The sequence below is a fragment of the Spermophilus citellus genome, assembly GCF_964194105.1.
Source record: "Spermophilus citellus genome assembly, chromosome: 10".
In the NCBI taxonomy this organism is placed as follows: domain Eukaryota; kingdom Metazoa; phylum Chordata; class Mammalia; order Rodentia; family Sciuridae; genus Spermophilus; species Spermophilus citellus.
Window position 1 is genome coordinate 59484205 of NC_138197.1, and position 25161 is coordinate 59509365.

At 32.6% G+C, this 25161-nt stretch overlaps 1 protein-coding gene across 1 annotated transcript in view; it reads right to left on the bottom strand.

The window, feature by feature from the left end:
• The window catches only part of CPNE8 (copine 8), a 205492-nt gene that overhangs the window by 69297 nt on the left and 111034 nt on the right, over positions 1–25161 (bottom strand). The window contains exons 8-10 of the mRNA XM_081311441.1: positions 17971–18074; positions 14299–14403; positions 13041–13082 (exon numbers count right to left, since the gene is read on the bottom strand). Of these exons, the coding sequence (XP_081167567.1) occupies positions 13041–13082; positions 14299–14403; positions 17971–18074 (251 nt within the window). The remainder of the gene's footprint in view (positions 1–13040; positions 13083–14298; positions 14404–17970; positions 18075–25161) is intronic.

Sequence of the window (25161 nt, forward strand, 5' to 3'; positions counted from 1 at the left end):
GTATCCATTCTCACCTTTGTTAAATGAGAAAGTGTGCGTAAAAGTACGTTGGAAACTGCAAACTCTAAGCATATTCAAAGTGTATAGGCGCTGTACCTGACAGTGAATTCAATACTGTTTCCATTGTCTTCGCTACCAACCTGTTTTTATCACTATCCCAACAATCTCCATAAACCTCCCAAATAGCTTTTGTACTTCTGTCTCTCCCTGTTTGCACAGATATTTTTCTATAGTTTGATCATGTTAAAATGTCCCCGGCTGAGAATCAAAATCTCAACAGCTCCAAAATTCCAATGGAATTCATTATATAACCTCATCTGTCACTAGAGTTCTTTCATTACATACTTTTACCTTACTTTTTATATCTGTATTTGTCATTAGTTTTTTTTAAATATATGATAACCTATTTACACAGAACCATAGCCAAAACAAAATCCTCTAATCCTTGGTTTCACAACATCCCTTCTTTTTGTATTTCCTGCTCTCCTTTCAGATAAATCATATATCAATTTACCACAAATTTATCTGGAACATTCCCACCCAGATGTAAATTTTTATTTTTTTCTGAAATTCAGCTTCATTTTATGATATAGTCCTATCATGAAATGTTCATGCTTTGTCTAGTGTTTTGCTGCAGAGGTTGTACTGTATCTTCTGTAGGACCACAATCTTTCTCAATATATGGGCTGTATGTATGTTAATCATTTTTAATTCCCATGCAGTAACTCATACAGCAACCTGCTTTGAATAGATGCTCAAAAAACATTTCTTCATTTTAACATATTGACCTTCTGTTCCTAATCTCAGAAAAAAAAAAGTTGGTCTCATCGACTGCAATCTTTTTATTATTCAATTCCAGAATAAGTTTCTAAAATAGCTGTCAGTCCAAATCTGAATCAGAATGAATCAGAGTTTTTCTAAAAAAAAAAATCCCTCACACTTAGACTGTATCCTATCCTGAGTCTACTGAAGCAGCATCTGGATGGGCAACAGTTTCAAGCAAGCTCCTCATATGTACCTCCAGTTGAAACCACCACCACTGCCAATGGTCTGCAATATATATCTCTGGCAAGCAGTGAGACGATTTCAATAATTTGCTCTTGATTACATTAAAAGGTCAGTGTGTTATGTTTCATAGGGTGGAGATGTCATTTAAGGTCATTTTAGAGATATGAAAAATAATGTTCAATGTGAGCCCAGGGGAAAACCTTTGAATATGCATTGAAAAATCTTTTAGGAAGCAACTGGAAAGATGACCTGAAGTCAGAAATACGTTAATCAATGAAATATTTCATCCAGTAACCTGGTTGTCAAAAAGATTGCCATTAAACAACAACAACAAAACAGGTAAGGTTTTGTGCTTTTTCTTTAGAAACTTCAGTATATTTCTCATGTGTGTTATAATTAAACTCTTTTTTCAGATGAATTTCTTATAAACCTTAAGAAGGTCCTATGGATGCTAGAAGATAACAAAAATGATGAAAATGAACAATGCGGAGGTACTTTAGAGTTGAGCAACTGAATATCTTGTTGACATAGTGTCAGTCTCTCAGTATGGTATTGAGAACACTGCTGTCCTTCATCAGGAGATTGTTCTTTGGAGAAAGCATCATTACAAGAAATCATTCTCCAATGTTTTGAATATAACAAGGAGATTTTCATTTTAAGGGCAATAACTATGAACCCCTGGAGACACAAGCAGGAACTTGAATCAAAATCATCAGCAGTAAATTTCAGTCATTTTATTAATTTTTATGAAGAACAAAGTGCAATTAAAAGCTTCCTTTCTGTTACCACTCAACCTTAAAGCAGAACCTGGAATCTTACATATTGAAAATACAGAATTAATTTGCATATGATTTAGATGTTTTTGTCTCCTGAATGAATAAGATGGGAGTGCAAAACATATTAATTAAATAAATGAGAAAAAATAAACTTAAGATGTAGTTTCTGTAAAGAGAAACTGGAAACTAGAGAAATTGGTGCTCTGCTTGCCAGTTTAACATGAGACATCCTTCACCCTTAACTCCTAGCCTCAATCTTTGGAGTATAGAATTCTACTCATCTGATCGTCCCAGGCTTTTCAGAAGCAACCAGATTTTCTGAATTCATTTTTTTTCTAAATGAAATGTAATTTATGGTGTACAGTGAGATAATTCAGTCAATGTATGTAGGTAATGTATAATAAATAATTAGCATTTCCCTCTCAAATAGTTATCATTTCTTTGTGTTGGGAAGCTTCAGACTCTATTCTTCTAGTTCTTATAAAATATACTTTGTTGTGAATTGTTACCATCCCATTGTGCTATTATTATTTTTAAGAAAGTAGCAAGCTGTGATTTCTTATGAAGACACTATATGCTTTACTAACAATAAAAATATTATTACCAATATTTGGAGTTATGGCCAGTGTTTCTAGATAGAATATCTTCTGACATTTGTTAGTTATCATCCATTATTCTCTCTCCCCAGAGGTAGTCTCTTCTTGCTTACTTAACCATCTCTCAATCCACAGGTAAAGAGGTATGAAATGCATTAGGAACTCAGCTCTCTAAGCCACGTAATGGAACTAGAGAGTTGATATGTCAAGCTGATTTATTTATAATATTGATATTTCTAGACATTTGGTTGACACCTTCTTTTCTTAATATATTTTAAGAAACCATGGAGAAATTTTTTGAGAATATGGAAAGGTATATAAAAAAAGAAGTAAAAAGAGAGAACATTTCTGATGGTTGATGTATCTTTTCTATTTACATATTCTAAATATTGCAGATACAGCACTTAAAGCTACACTGTTAAATTTACTAGATATTAGCTAGGCAGAATCATTGAATACCTAAAATATGACCAGTATGGAGCTTTGCATGAAATATGTAAAATATTCTGTATTTCAAACACAATGCATAAAAGAAAAAGTATCTCATTAACAATCTTGATGTTAATCATGCTGAAAAATAATACTTCAGATACATCAATTTAAGTACAATATATTATTAAAATAATTTCACTAGATTATAATTCTTTTTTACTGTGGCTACCAGAAAAATGTGACCATATGCTACTTCTACTGAATAGTACTCTAAAATTTCAATTTTAAAATTATTAAAAGCATACCCACAAATCATTAAACCTCCCTAGAAAGCAATATTATTAATAAATACATAATATTCCTTTTGATAGATGTCTCAGAATTTAACTTGAACACTTAAATTGTTATGTATGAGTTGAACATTTTTAGCATAAGCCTTCTTTTCTGTTTTATGATAATTATCTTAGAGTCTTAGAAATGAAAGTAGTAGAGAAAAGTTAAAGAGGTATTTTTAAAGACATTAATAGATGTAAACAAATCAGTTCCCAATATTTTGTTACCATTTATAACCCTATTAAAGTATAAAACACCTATCTCAATCCCATGATCAATATCAAATAATGTATTTTAAAATATTTTCTAGTTTGGCTTAAAAAGTTATTCGGCTTAAATGTAATTTAATATATATATATGTTTGAAATTTTGTTTTTGTTGTTGATTACTAGTGACTTGATTATTTTCTTATGAATTTACTATTTGTGTTTTTCTGATCAATGATAAAGTCTTTGTGTCTTTGTAATTGAGTGTGGGCATTTTCTTATTATACTAGGAGTATTCATGTATTAAAGAAATTATATTTTATCTATAAAGCTTTATATATTTAAATTTATGGATTTCTTCAAATGGCCAATAACTGTCAAAAGCAGTCAACCTGACTGGTGACTGGTCCCCAGGGACAAATAAAATGAGATATGCACAATGAAATGCCTTCAAAACTGGCTAAAATTTAAAACTGGATCCAAATATTGACATGGATACACAGCAACTAAAACTCTCACACAATGTTCCTTGTTAAGTAAGTTGGCAAATCACTTTAGAAAAGTGTTGGTGAGACCCTACTAAAGTTAAATACAGGACCCAGACCCAGGTACATATCCCACTGTATCAAATTTCACCATGTCCAACTAAGCGACATACACAAATATGTTCATGCGGCACTGCTCATAACAACCAAAACCATTGAAAAAAAGGTCCACCAAGCGTGGACTAATTCGATTTATTGTAGCTTACTGACCAGCAAGATAAGCTAAAGATACTGCGATGAACAAAAACAACATGAATCTCATAAACTTTTCTCAATGTCAAGCAAAACCAGACATAAAAGAGGAGTTACTCTGAGAATACATTATATTAAATTAAAAAATATGCAACACTAAGCCATGGTAATAGAAGGAAGGAAAGTGGCTGTTTTGAAGAAGGTAAATAGTGACTTAAACGGGCAGGAGAACGTTTTAAACTGCTGCTGAACCTCTGTGTGTCCATGCAGGTGCTCCTCACAGGGTGTGATCAATCTGTGCAACTTCATTACACTGTGAATTTAGGACTTGCACACTTTGCTGCAGTGAACTGTAATTGAATCACAAAAGTCATTCTTAAGATGGACCCATAAGTTCCATCTCCTATTATGTTTAAGGGAGGTTTGAATTCAGAAATTCATTCCTAGCCTTCTATTTTCTTTTCTTTCTGTTATTCCCATTTAGTGGAAATTATTTTGTTAATGGTTTGAGTCTTGATTAATTCTTAGGTTAGTTTCAATCTTATATAAAAATCATCTCAAATCGTATGAAAGGCTAAATTGGTTATTTTCTAATTTCTCATTCTTCCAAATCTAATTCAAAAGAAGGAATTTGGTTGCCTTCAAACAGCCTGCCTCCCTGGCAGGTCTCAACCTGAGTTGCTGTAGGATTTTGGATTCAGAGAACTACAGACTTTAATACTAAATCTTATCTATAGACCAAACTAAAAGCTAACATTTTCACGCAGTTTAAGTTCCTTTTCTGTGATAGTTAACTTTAATTCAGCAATAGTGGCCCTGAAGACATAAAATGATGTATTTTGGAAAGGTGGACTTAAAATCCAAATCTTTCGAAGAGACATTAATAAGACCTTAGCTTCACCCATTTGCCCTTATTCCAAAGCTTGCTAGAATATTTCTGTCCTATTTTGGACAGTCCTTTCTGCCTACATTCCTTTTTTTCCATTTGTAATATTCAGGCCTTCATTTTTCTTGATTTATTTTCTCTCCCCCTGGGCTGTATTATAAAATTACTTCCTACTGCTATGCTGTTCTCTTTACTATTCTTCTCTTTCCAGCATCTGTTTACTTTTTTAAAAAAACATTTTTTTAGTTGTCAATGGACGTTTATTAATTAATTGATTGATTTATATGTAGTACAGAGGATCAAACCCGGTGCCTCACTCACTCGAGGCAAGGGCTCAACCACTGAACTACAACTCCAGCCCAAGTATCTGTTTACTTTTTAAAAAATCATTTCCAGTGTTTTGTTGTATAAATTATAGTATTCTTTCAAAGCAAATTCTAGTAACTTTTTATACTCTTTTTATTTACATCTGTATTTACTTCATCTTTTCACCTCATGGAAACTACAGATAATTACAGAACTATTTTAGGAAAATCATTAATTTCTTCTAGTGACAGTGATGCTGTTATTCACTGTTTATTTCTGAGAGATGCAGGCGTTTACAACTTATTGGACACTGTGGATAAGTGAAAGGAAGGGCCAAAAATGATTATGATCCTTCAGTTCTGCATGTTTGGGATTAGAGGACTTACTTTCAAGAAATATTAATTGGTAGAGCCAAAGTAAATATAAAAATAGAAAGATAATAGACCTGCCCACCTGGTAATAATTAGTCACTGCTCAGTCTCTTGTGTGGTTTGTTACTGCCTGTATTCCATGGATGCCCCTAGACTTTCCAGGTTATCCCCTAATCCTAAAAGACTGACCCTGGCAATGTAAAGGGCTTGCAGATCCCTATTCCCATTGCATGGCTCTTCTCTATTTTGATGGTGTATGAACATTTTAACATCACCCCTGGAAATCTCACAATGGAATAAACCTGAGAGAAGAAAGGCAGAATTAGTGGTGAAATTGATGACTAGTTCAGGATTGGACAGAATGAAGCAAAATCAATCTCCTCTTTGTAAAATAGAGTTTTAATTTGAATAGTTTTTCTCAGTCCTAAGGATTCTAATATTACCTTGTACTGGAATTAGAAATTAATTTATATTTCACAATTGAATGATAACATTTTAATGGAGACAAAAGAATTTAAATAGTAAGGTGATAAAAAAATGAAATTTAACAATATGGGTACACAGGTTGATTTGAATTTGATAACTCTGTGTAGTGGGTGAAAATTTATCAGTATTTGAACACAAAATAAAATAAAAAATATCAATTTTTATCATAAGATCATAAATACATGAATGTGAAACCAAGGATAACTGCAAACAGTAAAACAGAGACTCAGGAAATGACAGCTCAAAACTCACTCCCTGAAGTTCCACTGTAGAAATAAAGCACCGATATTATTCAAAATATTTTCATTTAAAGCATGATAATGAAGAGATAAAACAACAAGTATTGACAGAGGATTGAGTGATCATTAAACAGATAACAGCTATTTTAAATACTCTCTTCTGTAATATTGAAAAATAACACAGCAAGGAGCTAGTACGTAAAAGGCAGTTAATCTACCCTGTGAGGAATAAAAAGATAAAACCCAGTTCTTGACCTTAGGGAGTTAATAATTATCACAAAAGGCAAAGCAGAAACAAATAATTTCGATACAAGTCAAAATGTATTAAGTCTGCTAATAAACATTCATAGGTGGTAAACACACAGGAGAGGGGGATTAAATGAATTCAGAGACAAATAAAAGCTTTCATACAATTGATGGCATTTAAATTTGGCCCAATCAGAAAACCAAGAGGCAAAAAGAACACAGCAGGGTTTTCCAAGGGGTGAAGGGATCTCAGTAAATGCACAATGGAAGAGGACAGGCCCAACATGAGACTGCATGGTGGAAATTGGCTAGAGTACCACTTTCCAAAATCTGTCTTGCATTTTTCTGTTAGTAAAGGGCCTGTGTGAATGAGTTATAAAATTTTCTTTAAAAATAATCTAATTGAAGACAAGATGTATGCACTTCTTGAAATATATATCTGAGAGAATCCAAAATCATTTAAAGTAGAAGAATTTTTAAAAACTTAAATGTGATTAATATATTATTGTATAAAGCATTCTTTCTTTCTTTTTTTTTTTTTTTAGTTAAATAGCATCACCTGGTAAACTGTTCAACACAATGTGTGCTCAATGACAATTTATTCCAAATTAATTAACAGAATTTCTACTGGATTATAAATAAATGAAGAAGTTCAAGAGTTAAAAGTTGATTACCATACTAAGTACCTAATGATATATAATTAAATCAGCCTTTCTTAAGAGTAAGAATTATAGATTAAAGGGAAATGCAATGAAGAACTCACAAGCTATATCTGAGAAGAATCATTTAGTAGATGGGGGAAATAGATATGTCAGTGAATAATATGCACATTAAGAAATTCCACTTATTAATATTTTAAAAATCTCAAAGAATAGGCAATGGAATAAGGAAAAGATTGAATCTTATCTACTGAATATACAGGATATTCAGGGTTAATTATAGGCAAATGATGTGTTATATTTCAGGGGAGATTAGCTAGAGTGAGTAAAGAAACTGAAAACAAATGAAAAACATAAAAGATTTACAAAGATCCTCCTAAAAGGAGGTCTAATATCTTAAACAACTCACAATTCTCAAGCACTGGGCCGGGAATCACTTGGACATGATGATGCATAATCCCAGAATGAAAACATCAAATGCATTTATCAAATATTAGCTTCAAAGGTAACGTACTAGAAAAAGAGTATTTGTATAGCAAAATGAAGTTTGCACTTAGTTATAATAAATGCCCCTATTAAATGACACCATTTAACAAAATACAGAGTGGTAACAATGAAACTTTTACTGTTCCTATTCAAGAGACTTTGGCAAGCTGGAATTTCCTGATTGGCAGTTCACTATCTCAGCCTTTTCATCAAATCATCATTTTCTGGTAGACAGCGATCTACTTGGTAGCCCATTTACAATCAGTCCCATATAATAGATACTTGGACTTAATGCAGAGCTACTCCATTAATGCTCACTGAATTTTAAATTAAGCTACAAATTCAGCTAAAGCAACTTCAAGCAATTGAAGCCTTTCAAGGACACCGCCGCTGATTGCTCCAGAACTCAGACAAGTCAGTTTTTCAGTACTTTAGCTTCCAATTGTTAAAATGAGGTTTAAAATAATCTTCCTTCTCATCCTTTAAAGAAAAAGTGGAATCTAAGGGAATGATTTTAGTAAAGTGATTTTAACTTTTTGAAAATGAAGTGCATTAAAACCAATTACTCATCCTAAGGTCAAGCAATGCCCCTGGCACTCTCAGACATTGTCAGTATGTTTAAATAAAAGGGACAGATGACTATATTTCTTCTCTTCTAGATTAGCTCAGGGTACCTAAGTTAACATTAAGTGCTAACTTGCTTAACAGCATTACCACATTTGTGTATACTTCATAGATTCATGAGATGTTCCTCACAGAATTAATTTCAAGTTGATGAATTAACTATTAATCTGATAGCTAAAAATACTATCAGAATTCTGACAAGACCACACTGCTATCTGAAGTTCCCTGACCATGAATATCATTGTGACCACAATTATCTGAAGTACCCTTTGCTGCAAAAACTAAATGTTCTAAGTAGGTGGAAACTAACCAAGCACTTTCCATTTTATTTTATTTTTTAAGAGAAAGAGAGAGAGAGAGAGAGAGAGAGAGAGAGAGAGAGAGAGAGAGAGAGAGAATATGAGAATGAGAATTTTCAAATTTATGTATTTTAGTTCTTGGTGGACACAGCATCTTTGTTTTGTATGTGGTGCTGAGGATCGAACCCGGGCCGCACTCATGCCAGACAAGCGCGCTACCGCTTGAGCCACATCCCCAGCCCCCATTTTAATTTTTACCTGAAATACTTTCCCCAGATTGAAAGAGCAGATTACTCTACTGGTTTCCTAAGGTCAAATTTATACACAAAATAATATAGACAGATGACCAATTTTTCCCACTCTGTCAGGGGACAGTTCTAAACTTCTATTAAATGCCAAGAAAACATTCCATCTAATATAAAGTTACTTATGATATTTATCAGATGGGCTTCATTAAATACTATGGTAGTGCTGTCCAGTGTGGTGGCTGATGGCCATGTGTTGCTAGAGGGCACCCGAAATGTGGCAAGTATGAACTAAAATGTGGTGTAAGCATAAAACACATTGTAAATTTCAGAGACAGTATTAAAATGTAAAACTTCTCCTTATTTTTTATACTGACTCTACATTGATAACATTTTAAATACACAGAATTAATGAAATATATTATATCATCAATTTCACTGGCCTATTTTTAATTCCTAATGTTGCCACTAGAAAATGTAAAATTAGGGACTTGCATTATATTTCCATTGAACAATGGTAGTGTATAGTGTAAAAAACAAACCCACTGAGCAAATAATCTATTCTAATAAGAAGCATCAAAAGTTCTGGATGTACATATGGAATATAAAATGATAAGCATACAGGATTTTGAACAAATATTAAAGAGAGCAGAAGGACAAACAGTGAATAAGAAAGTCTCTTAATCATAACATTGTGTCATAAAATAATGAGTGTCATATCATAGTCACTCTGATTTAATGAAAGGACACTTAACTTTGGGAAATTATGTCAGAAAAACAAAAATGCATGTAAAAAGCTTAATAAGTATGCTATTGTTCTACATTTATCCACAGCTGGATATCAATTTGTGTATCAACCCATATGGTGACTACTACTATAAATTTATATGGTAATATAAATTTGAATTTATATTATGAAGTATATAAATATAAATTTATAAGTTACTATAAATTACTAAAAATTTATATAAAGATAAATTTATAAAGTTTTTATGCATTATTTCCTACTGGGAACTAACATACCTCTTAATTTTTAAATAAGTTACTTAATTGGAAGAGTTAATGAGAAAAAATTATCTTAATTTTGCTTCATATATGATCCACAACCCAGTAACTTGCTAACACTGAAAAAAATCTGTTTTTTGATGCACATGTATCATACAGAATTGTACACTGAATTTTTTATTAATATATTGAGCTACATTTTCAACTAAAGAAAAAGTATTCTACCATAACATTAAAAATATATTAAGGCACTTACAAAGTTGCAATCCATTTCCCTAACTATTCATTCTGCTAATCCTATAATTCATTTCAAGGAATGTTTAAATTTCTCCATAATAATGTTTTCTACTTCCAACCTCACCCTCTTTATTTTCAGTCTTACAGTTCAGACCTCTTATGAATGTGCTGTTAATGATGGTATATTGAAGCAAAAATTAAAAGATAAATCAACATATCAAGCAGTTAACAATCCAATGACTAAATGAATTTGTCAATCTCAATATCAAAATAGTTTCTTTGCTTCTAAGTTTGATGTCTCAAAAGTAGTTATTTATTGAAAAATGTTTCCCTAATCTAATGGTCTAAATCCTCCATTTCCATTAATTGTTCATAAATGGTGTCTCTGTGTATGTCTGTCTATCTGTCTCTCTCTCTTGCTCTTACTCTATCTCTCGTGTATGTGTAACCCAGATTATGTGTCTATTTTATTGCCCATTTCAATATCTGTTAAAAATCTCTAAGAATATATAATACTCATTTATCTGCACCTAATTTTTGGTTATACAAGACTTGCTACTTAAGAACATTTTTCCCGATAATATAACATTTCAGGTAACGAAATAGTCAAACTATAGTAAATGGTTTCCTAAATAGCCTTTGCATGCTTCATAATTAACACATTATCAATTACTAAAGTATCGTGACCAATGTTAATGAAAAAAGCTTTCATATAAGTAGAAGAATTTATAATTTTAGGGTATATCCTATAGAAACACAGTGCATTAATTATTACTGCACTGTTGGAAGCATACTACCAGGTTTCAAAGTCTGGCTCTACCCTTTATTAGTCATATGATCTTAAGCAAGTAACTTCTTTTCCTCAGTTTCTTTCATCTCTAAAATGGAATTAATAGAATACCTATCATTTATTGTAAAAATTAAATTAATAATAACATGAAAAATGCTTAGAGAATACCTGATACAATAGAAACATTCATCAAGTCATATCTTAGATAGGAATACTCAAAACCCCCAAATCAAAAGAAAGAAGAATCACATTCCAAGTTAACTCTGATACTCAAAGGTATTTGAAATGCTTGCAACTTAAGAGGAATATTGAAAGAGAGTCATAGAATCACATCTTTCAGAGATAGATAATATAATATCTACAAATCTGCAAACACGATTGAATGCTCATGGATACAATGAAATCTGAACTTACACTCCTCATTCCTAAGTGGTCAAATTAAAACCATCTCCCCAACTTGTAAAAATTATTAGGAAAAGGCTACCAGTTTTGCCCAATTCTCAAAATTTAAAATAACTTATATGATAAAGGGCCTAAAGTTCTTCTTTACTTAAAGCAGCATTATTTCTTTTTCTATTTTTCTAGAAAGCAAAATTCATTTTCTCTGTGAATCAAGTTTAATGAAGCAATGGAGCATAAGTTTCCAACAGAAAAACAGAAAGTTTTCTGATAAGATTTTACTCCAGAATGCATGTCAAATTCTTATAAAGGAAACCCAAAAAATTAATTCAATGAATACCTGGCAGAAATGCAACTATCAGTGGTATAACACAGGTTATTGCCAAGAGTAAATTCCAAACCATGACTTTCGGACTTTAGGACAATCATGTTTGAGATACAGTTTGAAGACTGAAAGCTTTAAGTCTTATAGTTATTTGTTGGTAGCTAAAATGTGATATAAAATTTCCACCTCTCTTTCATCTTCCCTTATCACTTCTTTTTTAAAAAGGAAAAAATACTACTTTTTTCAAATTTTTGGACATTATTAGACCATGTGTGAGAATATGTGGGCAAATGTCACATATATGCATGAAAGTGTCTGTCCAGTTGGACATTTTCCTACCTATGCAGCAAAGGAATGAGAGAGGCTGACCTTTAGGCATAGGCTGGGCTTCTGAAACTGTTCCTGTACCCACAGGAGTGCTCAGGGAGCTCACTCCCATCTCTGGGTATGGTTGCTGGTTTCTATGGATTGCAGAGAGAAGGACTTTGCTTGCATGCTTGCATCTTGAGCTTTGACTTCCTGTTTCAGCTCCATTTACCAGTGAGCTGTGGGCTGGGGTTTAGGGCATTAGCCAAGTGGAAAATTAAAAGAGCCCTTTACTACTTTCCCAGTTGTCATTCTCTTTTGTCATGAGTCCATTCAGTCCTTTCTGGAAGCACCTAGAAAGGCAATTATCTGGAATTTTGAGCATTTCTGGGTCCTTGGCTTGAATACTTGAAGATATCTCAATATTAATTCTACTTAAAATGGCAGAAACACTGGAAAAGTGCTCAAAGAAGAAAAGGAAGAAGTAGTGTGTTTCCACCCTTTTAGTCTTTAGCATCTACTGTGATATGCAGGGGGAGAGTGTCCTGCAGAGCTCTGAACAACCATTTGCCCTACCAATCCCCAGACACAATTCTAGGGTTTCTTTGTGAGATAAGTCTAGTCTCTGTTTCTGCAGGGGGAGTGAAGAGTGTGTGTTTGGTGCTCAGATATATTCCCTTGAATGGTACAGAATATAAAGGTTGTAGGAATCTTCAGAGAGATTTCAGGATGCAGAAATTTGAGAATCTCTGATCTACAGCTAATAAACTAGACACCTTCCAGTCGGAAGCCATGAGAAAAACATCAGGTCCAGAGTGAAAAATCTTTATTACTGTAAATGATGAAAATCTCTTTTATCTCCAAGTTGAAAGAAGATACACTCTTTTAAAATCTCATGTAAACATCTCAATGTCATTTGAAAAAAACAGACAAAATATGCAATCTAAAAATGGAAATTAAAAATTAGGGCCATTTCCATGTACCTGCTTCTTAAAGTATATGTAGTTTGAAAAACGTGAATAAAAGAAAAGAAAATGTCTTACCTCCCATCTCGATCCCAGTCATAAACCTCTACTTTGATTGTTCTGTCCATGGGAAAAACACACATTAACATTAATTAGTATGATCAAAATAATATGATTGAGAATTAAAAACTAATTTGTCAGATATTATTGACAGTTAAAACAGTGCCAGCTTGTAGATATTTACAAAGTAATTTAAAAGTGATTTAGCTAACTTCATTGCTAGAATTCACTTCAGATTTTAAGTCAATGTCTAGAATCTATACTGATTCTTTAATGGGATTAGAGAAAGTACATGGGATGAAGCTCCTCAACCAGGAGGCAGGCCCCCACTTCCACACTTTTGAAAACCACTCTCTTGGCACAGTATTTCTCAAAGTCAGAATCATATGGGGACTTATCAAGACACAGGTAACTGGACCTCTTATGCAGAGTTTCTGGCTCAATCGGTCTGGAATTGGACCTGAAAATCTGAATTCCTACAAGATTACCAGATGGTACAAATATAACTAATCACATTATAAGAACCACTTTCTCAGAAAAAGAATGAGTCCAGTTTAAAAAAAAAAACCTGCAGTCTTATTAAATAAATTACATGATAATTAAGTAGCATATCACATTTTAAAGTAAACTTAATGACACATTGGTAATCAAGTATTCCTTGTATAATATTGGTTAATAGAGTAAACTTCCTTTTTCTTTTATGCAAATAAGATAACTTTATGATTTACTTTCATTAAAAGAGAAAAAAATTGATTTTAAAAAATCATCAGGAATGTGGGAATATCTTCAGGACCACCTCATCTGGGTACTCATCAAAACAACATTCTATATCTATAGAATTTCTATGAATCAGCAACCATGACATCAGTTGTGCCAAGTAACATTTTCAAGACTTTATGTGACAATAATGTGGTCCTTGTCTTGTAACTCCAGTATATGTACTTACTCCACTCGAGAAGGATGTTCAGAATTCCAAAATGACTCTCAAATAACAAGTTAAAGCTTAAATTAATGTTCAATATACCTTGGATATTTTCATGCATATTTTCATTTTTGGAAAATCAGTTTAACCAAATTTTAATTAACCAAATTACATCTATTGCCCAAATCATTATCGAAAAAGAGTCATTTAAAATTTTTTGAATAAATTAAACAACCATTTATAAATACATATTTACATAAGCAAAAAAGCCCACCATTTAAAAAATAATCTTGCTTCATTATTAGATCTATACTAAACATCTGAAATCCTCAGAGAAGTTGCCATTTATTTTACCTGTCATAATCTCCATTGCATAATGCTCTGACTGAGATCTTGAACGCTTGCCATACTGGATTTAGAGTGTTTTTGACAACTTCAGTTTTATGACAAATTGTAAAACTGTAAAAAAAAATGTTTTCAGTTACTTTCATGATTCAGTTATGATCATTGCCAATCCTCTTTCTTTTTATGCAGAATAAATGTTGTTGATCCCACTCTTGTTGCTACACCATTTAAGAAAAAGAGAATGACTTGAAAACATTTAAGATTAGCTCACTATAATATAAAGCAATGAGATTTCGCTATAAGTTTATCACAACTGTTTTTCCACAGATTCAATAAACCTAAAGCTATTTTATAAGTTATTTTTATAAAAACTCACAGGCCATATACAAAGATGATCTATAACTCTAAAACGAATGATTTTGTTGGAGTGTTGGAGAGAAAAACCTGGTTGAAGTGGGTTTAATAAGGAAAAGAGAAACTAAGAGTCATGTACAATATTTTTGAATGGTGCAGCTATGAAATGAAAAACAGAAGTGGAGGGTAGTTCAGATGAGTTGGGTCTTCAATGAATCCCACAATGTGTTCAAGGCTTGGCCACCATCTGCAGTGCCACTGGGAAATAGTGGAACTTTGAGGAGGTGGGGCCCAGTGGAAAGAAGTTAGTTCATCAGAGATGTGTCCTTGAAGGAGATATGGGGAATCTTTTCTCTCTTTCCAGCCACCATGGGGTGAGTACCTTTGCTTTACCATGGGCTCCCCACAGTGATGTTCGGCCTCAAAATGGGTCCAAAAGCAAGGGAGTCAGCTGACCATGGACTGAAACCTCTGAAAACATGAGCCAATATAAACCTTTCCTCTTTTAAGTTGATTTTCTCAGATATTTTTTCCCAGCCACAGAAAGTTGAGTAATACAATAGCTTAAAGTTAAAAAAAAATTAGATAAGGGAAAGGGTTTTTGTTATTTTTATTATTATTGTTATTCATGACAGAAGAAACAACTACAAGATTGTTTGACAAATGAAAAGATCTAGCAGAGGGGAAATCATACCATGTGTCAAAGAAAGGAGAGAAAGACTGGAGCAATGTACTTCAGATCAATGACAGTAGACAAGAGAAAATAAAAACCAACTGACCATCTTTAAAGTAACATGCTCAACAGTCTACTGACTTTTGGGCTAATTTGCTTATGGTTAAATGAAAATTTCTGGTATATTCCTAGTGTCACCAGTCCCAGTGATTAAATAATTTGACACTTGAAATTTCTCTGCATAAGAAAGTGACTCATCTTCTTAGTTAGATATTGATGAGCCAGGTACTCATTTTTCTCCTGTTAATCATTCTCATTTGTAACACATTAGATGTGATGTGGACAGAAAAATTTCACCAGTAAGAATTCCAGAGCTGATGTAGTTGGTGGAAATTCTAACAGGATTCTGATGTAGCTTTTTCTAATATTCAGGAGTATGGATATGAATATAAATGTGTATAGATGTCTATCACAAAAATACTGTAAGAAAAATACTCATTAAATAATCTATATGAAGATACTTCAACTAAATCTATTTACCAAGATTACTTACTACAAAGGTCGAGTTACTAAATAACTGTGAAAGCAAAAAAGAGGTTTTAAATTAGTCTTTTTAGTAGAAAAGAAGTTACTTCTTTTTAAAATAAGATAAGCCTCACACAATATGAATGAGAGACAGTTTTTGAAATAGTTCCATGTTCAATTAAATAAAAATAAAGCAAAATCTTTTGAGTAAGAAATTGACATACATGTAAAAAGTGAGGAGTACTTCAGAGCATTTTACTCATTCACCATCAAAACAGAATGATCTATATTAATTCATTTATTAATTAATGAATACACTTGGCTCTAGCTAGTGAACTAGTTTTCTGTGTCTAAATATATATGGAAAGTTTTCTGAAATGAGAGTTATCAAATTTTAGCAATTTCTGCTTTATAATTTTAAATGATATTCTTTCTTTTTTTTTAAAGAGAGAGTGAGAAAGGAGAGAGAGAGAGAGAGAATTTTTAATATTTATTTTTTTTTTTTTAGTTCTCGGCGGACAAAACATCTTTGTTGGTATGTGGTGCTCAGGATCGAACCCGGGCCGCACGCATGCCAGGCGAGCGCGCTACCGCTTGAGCCACATCCCCAGCCCCAATTATATTCTTTCTTAATAATTATTTTTTAATGATTGAGTATCTTTCTTAAAAGCATAATAACATTTTGCAACAAAGACATAGCATCCAATGTATGATACCCTGAACACCTATGCTTGTATAACTAATCTTTACAAATAAAGTAGTAAGAAGAAAAATAGGAAATTCAGTAAATAAATAGTTTGGTCAAGAGAAGACAAGAACTTTGTTACTCCAGAAAGTCTGAATCATTCCTTTGTTTCTCTCTACATTTGAAATGCCTGGGAAATATGATTACTTTCTTCAATATTTTTCATATGGCTATAATTGATGTACAAATGCAACTGACACACTCTTACATTTTTACCACCAAATTCAAATGACATATACAATAATAAGGCACTACAACAAAAATTTCCAACAGTTACTTAGTAGGTTCATCAGCAAAAATCTCACAATAAGTAAAGCATCATTCTAAACTGCCCAGTGCATTCACTTTAAATAGCAAACTTTCTATTTCTACTTGACATCTTATGAGTTTCCACATAACTTTAACATGTTGTGTGTTTTACTTAAAGTGTAGCAGTACTAACAAATTATTTTTCATTTTATGCCCTTCACTCTTAATTTACTCTCTTAATTATTGTTATAAAACAATAATAATTATAGCAATAATAATAAGTATGTTTAAATTCTTCTTACATGCTAGAAAAACTTCTAGACATTTTGTGTAATAAGTCATTTAATTCTTTTAACAATCCTGGAAGGTAACTATGATCATTACCTCAATTTATACATTAGAAAACTGAGTCTCAACATAGTTTAATGCCCACCCACAGGCCTATAGCTGTTAAGTAACATGATTATGATTTAAACCTTGACAACATAATTTTGATAATATATTTAACCACTAAATTTTTTTTCATGAATACTGACAGTAAGTACAACATGAATCACAGAACATGATAATCAAATATACTTAATGGTAATTATTTATGCTAAATTATGCTCTGTAAATCATAGACATGTACTCAAAAACACAAAAAAACAATCTAATAATAACTAGCAAAAACATCAGATTTTATTATAATATACTAAAAAAAATTATTGACTTTGGACTTAGATATTACTGGAAAAAAACCACTTTAGCATAAAAAGCAATCCATATAGGTTCATATCCTTCTAAAGAAAATGGTTTAAGAGTTCAATAATACAACAAAATACATTTGTTTCAGCATTTTGGGTTTCTACACAATATCATTCTTCCACAATCCTAAGGCAATATCATAATTGCATAAAAAGTAAATAGGAAATGTTTCTGTGAAACTTGAAATCATTCATCTTAAGTATCAAATATAATATACAAAATGATTATGAAGTTACACATTACTACTGAGACACAAAAATCACATCAATTTTTAAAGTACCAAAATATTTTCCTCCATTTATCAACTTAATATGCTCCTCTGACTCAAATGTAATAACTCAAATATCACTCTCACCAAAGAGTTAAAATGAATAAAAGATAAATCTACCTGCCATCTTCATTACTTCGATAAAATACAAGAAAAGGGTCTGATTTTCCAAAGAAATCCTTCTTGTCCAATTTGTTTGCACAAAATTGCATCAAAACAGCATCCTGAAAACAAAATTAATAAAAAAGGCTCAAAAGCTGGGCTATAAATAACTAGAAACTGCAGACCTCAAGCAAGACTTGACAAGAAAACAAATTTGTCATTTTAATGCAAATTGCCAAGTGTGGAAGAGCTCTACACAACATAAAATCTCTTTTTCAAGGATTGTGGAACTTTAAAAATTGCCCTGGAAATTTTCATTCAAGTTACAAAACTTACTTATCAAAACCTGTTAACATTCTTTCCCTAAAAAGTGATATTAAGCTGAATGTCTCTGGGTATTCGAGATTGCCATATAGGAGCTACATTCATGTTTTCAATCACTCAGGTACAGATTTAGAACAAGCCATGCACCTGCCATGTATTAGATGTTGAAATACACTAAATGATTTGAAGGCAACACGATAGACACACTCTGACAACATAGTTCAGGATCTTTTTTGGCAGGGTTGGTGGTGAATTCTTTCTTAAATTATAAACAAATACATCAAAATGTCTGAATAATTATTAAAAATAATTTCTATGATACTGAGTTTCAAGAAAATTAAAAGAGTTTACTTCCTTTCACTCTTTTAATATTTGCATGTGAATTATTATGCCAAACCAATCATTGCTATCAATTCATGTATTCAGGAACTCATAATCTACATGATTTCAATGTAGGGAAGTTAGACATTGATTATATAAGTTTTTGTTTAAAAGGTAAATAATGTAGAGTTCTTTAAAAATTAAAAGTAATACTTTGGAGATTTTTTGTTGTTGTTGTTTTAACTGACAGGAGATGGTAAAAGTTTTAGGAAGAGGTAGAGTAGAAAAGCAATTCAGAATAAATGAAGAGGTCACAGTTTTGAGTAGTATGTGGTGGAAATATTAATGATGCCTAAAAAGATCAGACTTATTCACTATTTTATTTGGGGGAGTCCAACAATACTTATAAACAATGAAAAGGATGATGCTCTCTTTATCATCCATCCATTCATTTACTGTGCAAATATTTCTCAAGAAATCCAAGTCAGACTTGGAAATAGGGTGATTAGACAATTTCTGCATTTAGAAAGTCATAGTTCTAGATTTCCCCACTCCTCCCTTCCTCTCCCATCCCTTCTTTAGATACCAAAGATTGAACTCAGGGATGCTCTGCCACTGAGATACTTCACTAGCTATTTTTAATTTTTTTTTTTAATTTTGAGACAGGGTCTTCCTAAGTTGCCCAGGCTGGCCTTGAACTTTAGATCTTCCTGCCTCAGCTTCCTGAGCAGCTGGGATTGCAGATGTGCGACAGCACACACAACTCTAAATTTCTCACTTTCAGAGATAATGGTATAGTGTTATTTTACTTTATTATTTAGCATATAGCTATGATAACTTCTGTCAGGGGAACATAGCCAAGCATATTGGTAATATACATTTTGAAGAAAATTAAAAGAACAGAAATAAGAACAGTATAGACTTCTGTCACCTCCAGCGAAAAGTAATCAAATATGATCACTTTACTTTCTAATTTGAGGGCCAAAGATTAAAAATTTCTATACTATCCGTAATGAGAGAATAATCACAAGAACAGATTTAAAAAGGAAGGACTGTTTTGTTTTGCTTGTTTTCATATATTTTTATATATACATATATGGAAGTGCTCTTGGGAAACAGTGGTTTTCTAAGAACAGGAGACATTACAATGACATTGTTCTTGATGCAGAAAAATCACTCCTTCTCAATATACCCCTGTGAAGTGCATGGAACAAAACATAAACTTCCAAGGAACATATACTTAGAATGCAAAAAAGATGTAAAAACTGGGTGCAGTGGTACACACCAGTAATTTCAGCTACTGGGTAGGCTGAAGCAGGAGGACTGAAAGTTCAAGGTCAGCCTCAGCAACTTGGTAAGATCCTGTCTCAAAATTAAAAAAAAAAAATTAAAGCCCTGGGGATGGATCTTAGTGGTAGAGCATGCCTGGATTCAATCTCCAGCATCACTAAAATATAAAAATATTTTTTAAATAAATAAATCATGTGTATTTTAAATTGTGAATAAAACTTCAAAGATATGTTATTTTTAAAGCATTAACTTTACATGATCATTAGTAAGCTTAATATCAACATTTCATATCTCAAATTTTATTCCGTAAATCTGATAAAAATGAATAACTGATTCAAAATAAAGATTGCTTTCAATGAAGCAAATTATGTGATGTTGAGGAAAATATTTTTAACACAAATGTATTAAACTCAAAAGAAATCTAATGTGGGGTGAAAATAAGCATTAAAATACTTTTATAAATATACCAGCATCATTGCGCAGCTTTGAGGTTTTCATTTTCTCTTCACTTTGTGCCACCAAATAGATTTTTAAGATCTCTGCTGATGCTTCACTGCAGTATAAAGATCTTCCTACTAAAGAAATCTGCTTGGATGTTTCACAGGCATGTCTAACAAGTTCAAAATGAAGCATCTACTGTCTATCCATAAACTTATTTCTCCTCCAATTTTACCAGTTCAATTAGTGGCAGAATTGTCCTCCCAAGAGCTCAAGGAAGCCATCCTTAGCTCCTTGCTTTGCACTACTCTTTATCCAATCCAGCACCAGGTTGTTCCATTCCACCTGTAAAACTTCTCACAAACCTTTTCTTTGCATTGACTGCCATACCTCAGTCCCAGCCAACCTCACCTCTCACCCACACATGTGCTGTAGCACCTACTCCTTTCTCCTTCTTCAACTTTTAGACCTTGTCCAATCCATTCTCTGAACATTCAACAGATAAAATAAGATTTTTCAAATATAAAAGAAATCAGGCTGCTCTCAGCTTAATGTTCTTCAAGGATTTCCCTTGCATTTAGGAGAAATGCAGAATTTTGAACATCGTTTCAAAAGCCAGCATCAAATGGGCTTTGACCGGTTTTTTTCTACGTATATCTGGGGAAAGTTTAACCCAGTTATCCCCTACTGCCAGTCCCTGGTCATCACACCTGGACACATTTCTTTCCCAGTCTTACCCAAGCTGTGCTCTCTGCTGGAATTCTTACACTTTGGCTGACAGACCACTGCTCCTGTTAGGTCTGAGTTTAAATGCTGCATTCTAAAAGAAGAATGCAGTTACCCCCTCCTCAATATAAATCAGATGCCCACTGCACTCCCTCATATAGATCTGAATCACTTAGAATAGATCATGATATATTTATCTGTATTGCCAGCTAGGTAATGTCTGTGGTTCCACCTAACTAAATGTTCTTTAAAGACAAGGACCTCTTCTCACCATTACATTCCAAGCAACCACTCCTGGGACATTTCAACATTCTGTAAATATTACTGAATCAAGACATCAATCATGAAAGCAAAAAATATTCTTTGCTGAATAATTTCAAGCTATTTTTAAAACACATTCCCAGTATGACTTAAATGATATTAGTTTCCACTGTCATTATATTAGATAATAAAAATATATAATACTAAGTTAAGAAAATTAGGATTATCAAATAAAAATAAACATTTTTATAAGTTTAATATTGATAAATATCTAAAATGAAGCCCTTTTTTTCCATACACAGTATCCACCTGGAAGAGGTATTAGGAATACTTAAATTTTTGGAAAAGAACTTGGGAAAGTTTTCTTGCTGTTGACCTTAACACACACACACACACTCTCTCTCTCTCTCTCTCTCTCTCTCTCTCTCTCTCTATACATATATATATATATATATATATATATATATATATATATATTTGGATTGGATGCCAAAAACACAAGATACAAAAGCAAAAATAGACCAGTAAAATTACATGAAAATAAAAAGTTTCTGCACAGTAAACAATCAAATAAACAGGAAACTACAGAATGGGACAAAATATTTGTGAAACAAATAAGTGATGGAGAGTTAATCTCCAAACTATAAAAAGAACTCTACAACTCAGTCAGAAAAAGAAAAAAAAATACCAATTCAATTTAAAAATTGGGCCAGGGAACTAAATAGATGATTCTCCAAAGAAGACATACAAGTAGCCAACAAGGTACATGAAAGAGTCCAAATATCACTGATCATCAGGGAAAGATAAACTAAAACTACAATGAGATACCATCTCACCCTTGTTAAAATAGCTATTATGAAAATGCACAGAGAAAAGGTTACAAGTGTTGAAAGGATATAGAAAAAAAATCCTTATAGCTGTTGATAGAAATGCAAATTAGTGTAGATATTGGGGCTAGGGATGTGGCTCAAGCGGTAGCGCGCTCGCCTGGCATGTGTGCGGCCCGGTTCGATCCTCAGCACCACATACCAACAAAGATGTTGTGTCCGCCGAGAACTAAAAAATAAATATTAAAAATTCTATCTCTCTCTCCCCTCTCTCACTCTCTCTTTAAAAAAAAAATTAGTGTAGATACCATGAAAAACAGTATGGAGTTTCCTCAATAAATGAAAAATAGAATTACTCAATGATTCAGCAATTCCATTTCTGGGTTCATAGCAACAGAAATTTAAAACAGTATCTCAAAGAAATATCTGTACCCTTTGTTCACAATAGCTACGATACAGAAGCAACCTAACTGGCCCGTCAGTGAAGGAATTTCCAGAAATGTGTGCCTGTGCTTGAAGGTTTTTTGTTGTTTGTTTTGTTTTAGGTGTGTGTGTGTGTGTGTGTGTGTGTCAGAGAGAGTGAGAGAGAGAGGGAATATTATATTATTCAACCTTATGAAGGAAGGAAATCCTGTTATTTTTGATAACATAGATGAACCCAACAAATATTACGTAAGTGAAATAAGCTAGACATAGAAAGATAAATAGTACACAATGCCACTTATACAAGGAATCTAAAATAGAAAACTCACAGAAGCAACAAGTAGAAGGATGGTTGCAAGGATTGAGAGGAGAAAACTGTAAGGTATCAGTCAAAAGGCACAAAGTTTGTTTTGCAGGATGAATAGTCCTAGAGATTTACTGAACAATGTGGTGTTTATGGTTAACAATACTGTATTGCATACTTAAACATTTTCTAAAAAGGTAGATCTTAAGTGTTCCTATTACAACAACTTTTACAACAATAATAAAGAAGTTGGGAGAAACTTAAGATAGTTTATAGTATAGATTGTGCTGAGTTTCACAAGTACATATTCATCTCCATTCATCAAGTTGCACACATTAAATATATAGAGCTTTCTGTATGTCAATCCACCTCAATAAACTGGTTTTTAAAACAGGATAGTAGCCTTTAAATTGCAGAAATTAAAGATCTAAGTATATAACATTCCTCCAGCTGACTAGCAAAAGAGACAAGAATGAAATTCAGGCACTTAGACTCTAAAGCTTAGGCTCACTGTACAAGTTAACAACCAATGCTTGTTTGAAAGAAGAAAGAAATATAGCTTTGTATGGTGTTGAGTGTGAAATAAAATTATTTCATTTAAAATTCTAAGTGATAATGCTTGATACTTTAAAAATTCCCTAAAATATAAATTCAAAAAAACTTAATTCTTCCGTAAACACTATTTTGAATACACTTGTGCATCTACTATATTAGTATAGAATGAAATTCTGTTTCTAGGTTTATTATTAATGATGCTGACCATCATAAGGCTATAACTAAGAATCAGAACTTAAAGAATATACAATGAGGGGTTGGGGATGTGGCTCAAGCGGTAGCATGCTCACCTGGCATGCACAGGGCAAAAATTCTCTCTCTCTCTCTCTCTCTCTCTCTCTCTCTCTCTCTCTTCAGATGTTCTTCAAGCTTTCACAGTAGAAAAGGGGAAGTACCCAGATCAACAAGTAACAAGTTCTACTTCATTTGCATGGAAACCATGAAGAATTTCCACATTCTTCTAAGCAATACAATAGAATTGAACATGAAAGATATTTAAGATACAACCTGAACATCTCTGCTCAACCTATACCCTGGTACCTTAATTCTATTTGAAACAGAACTTATAACAGTGTGTTCATGGCAAATTTAAAACAGAACTAGCTCAATGAACTCAAGGTTTTGACAAACTAGCATATTAATATTCCCATAAAGGACATGTATCTTATTGACCATGAACTTCCTTTTCTCCGCCCTCCTTTATTATTCTGCAAAGCACATATTATCACCAACATACATGAATTCAGAGACAAGAAGCATAAAATATGACTACTTCAAGTCATCGGGCCACTTTATTTTATTTTATTTTATTTTTTCGACAGTGGGGAGAAGAGAGTATTTCTTCATTTAAACAATGATGATGTTTTTGTAAGGCATTATAAAAACATACAAAGTACTTTTATGTACACTGTGTTATCAGATTTAATGCTATGGGTCAATTATCAGAGCTCAAAGAATTTTTGAAGATATTTCAGTAGCTGATTCACATGTTTTATTTTTTTTTCCTTTAAATATGGAAAGTAAAACTTGAAGCAGTCAAGTAAGTTGATAATACAAAGTACAAACTCATAGTATGACTAAAATTCTATTTCAGTGTGAGGGATTTTAACACTGCAGGTAGTTTCTGGGTTTTTACAGATGAGAAAAGTAGTGTTTGTAGCCAGCCTAAGAAGACAAAGACATTGGGAGGATGATAAAAACAAAAATCCTCAATTTGCAAGTTTTTAGCTCCTAAGACTCTAACATTTTTGCTTGATTCTTATTTAATTCCCTTCAGAATTAAGCCTGTTTTCATACTCTCCTATGATTTTGTTTCCTGTGATTATTTCACCTTTTCCTCCTCCCTTGCCCATTAGGATCCCAAAACTATGTAATCAATTTCAATACTCAGTTCCTATCATTTCCTAGTCAATAATATTGTAGTTTTCTGATAAGATTGTCTCCGAAATATATTGTAAAATAAATCCACTGTATTATCTAAAATCTAAACATCCTCAAGATAGTAAAACACTGTTACTCTATATAAAAATTGATGCTAAAGTGAAAGTATTAAGTTTTTGGTATTCTTCGGAAGTCTCTGTTCCTAAAATCATCAAGCAGACATTGAAAATAAAAAGCCCTAGAGGTATAATCTAGGGCAAACTTTTTTTTTTTTCCTTCCAGAAATAACAATTCCCAGAGATTCACTGGGCCACATTTTAAGCAGATAATATTGATGGTGGATTCAGCAAGCCATCATTA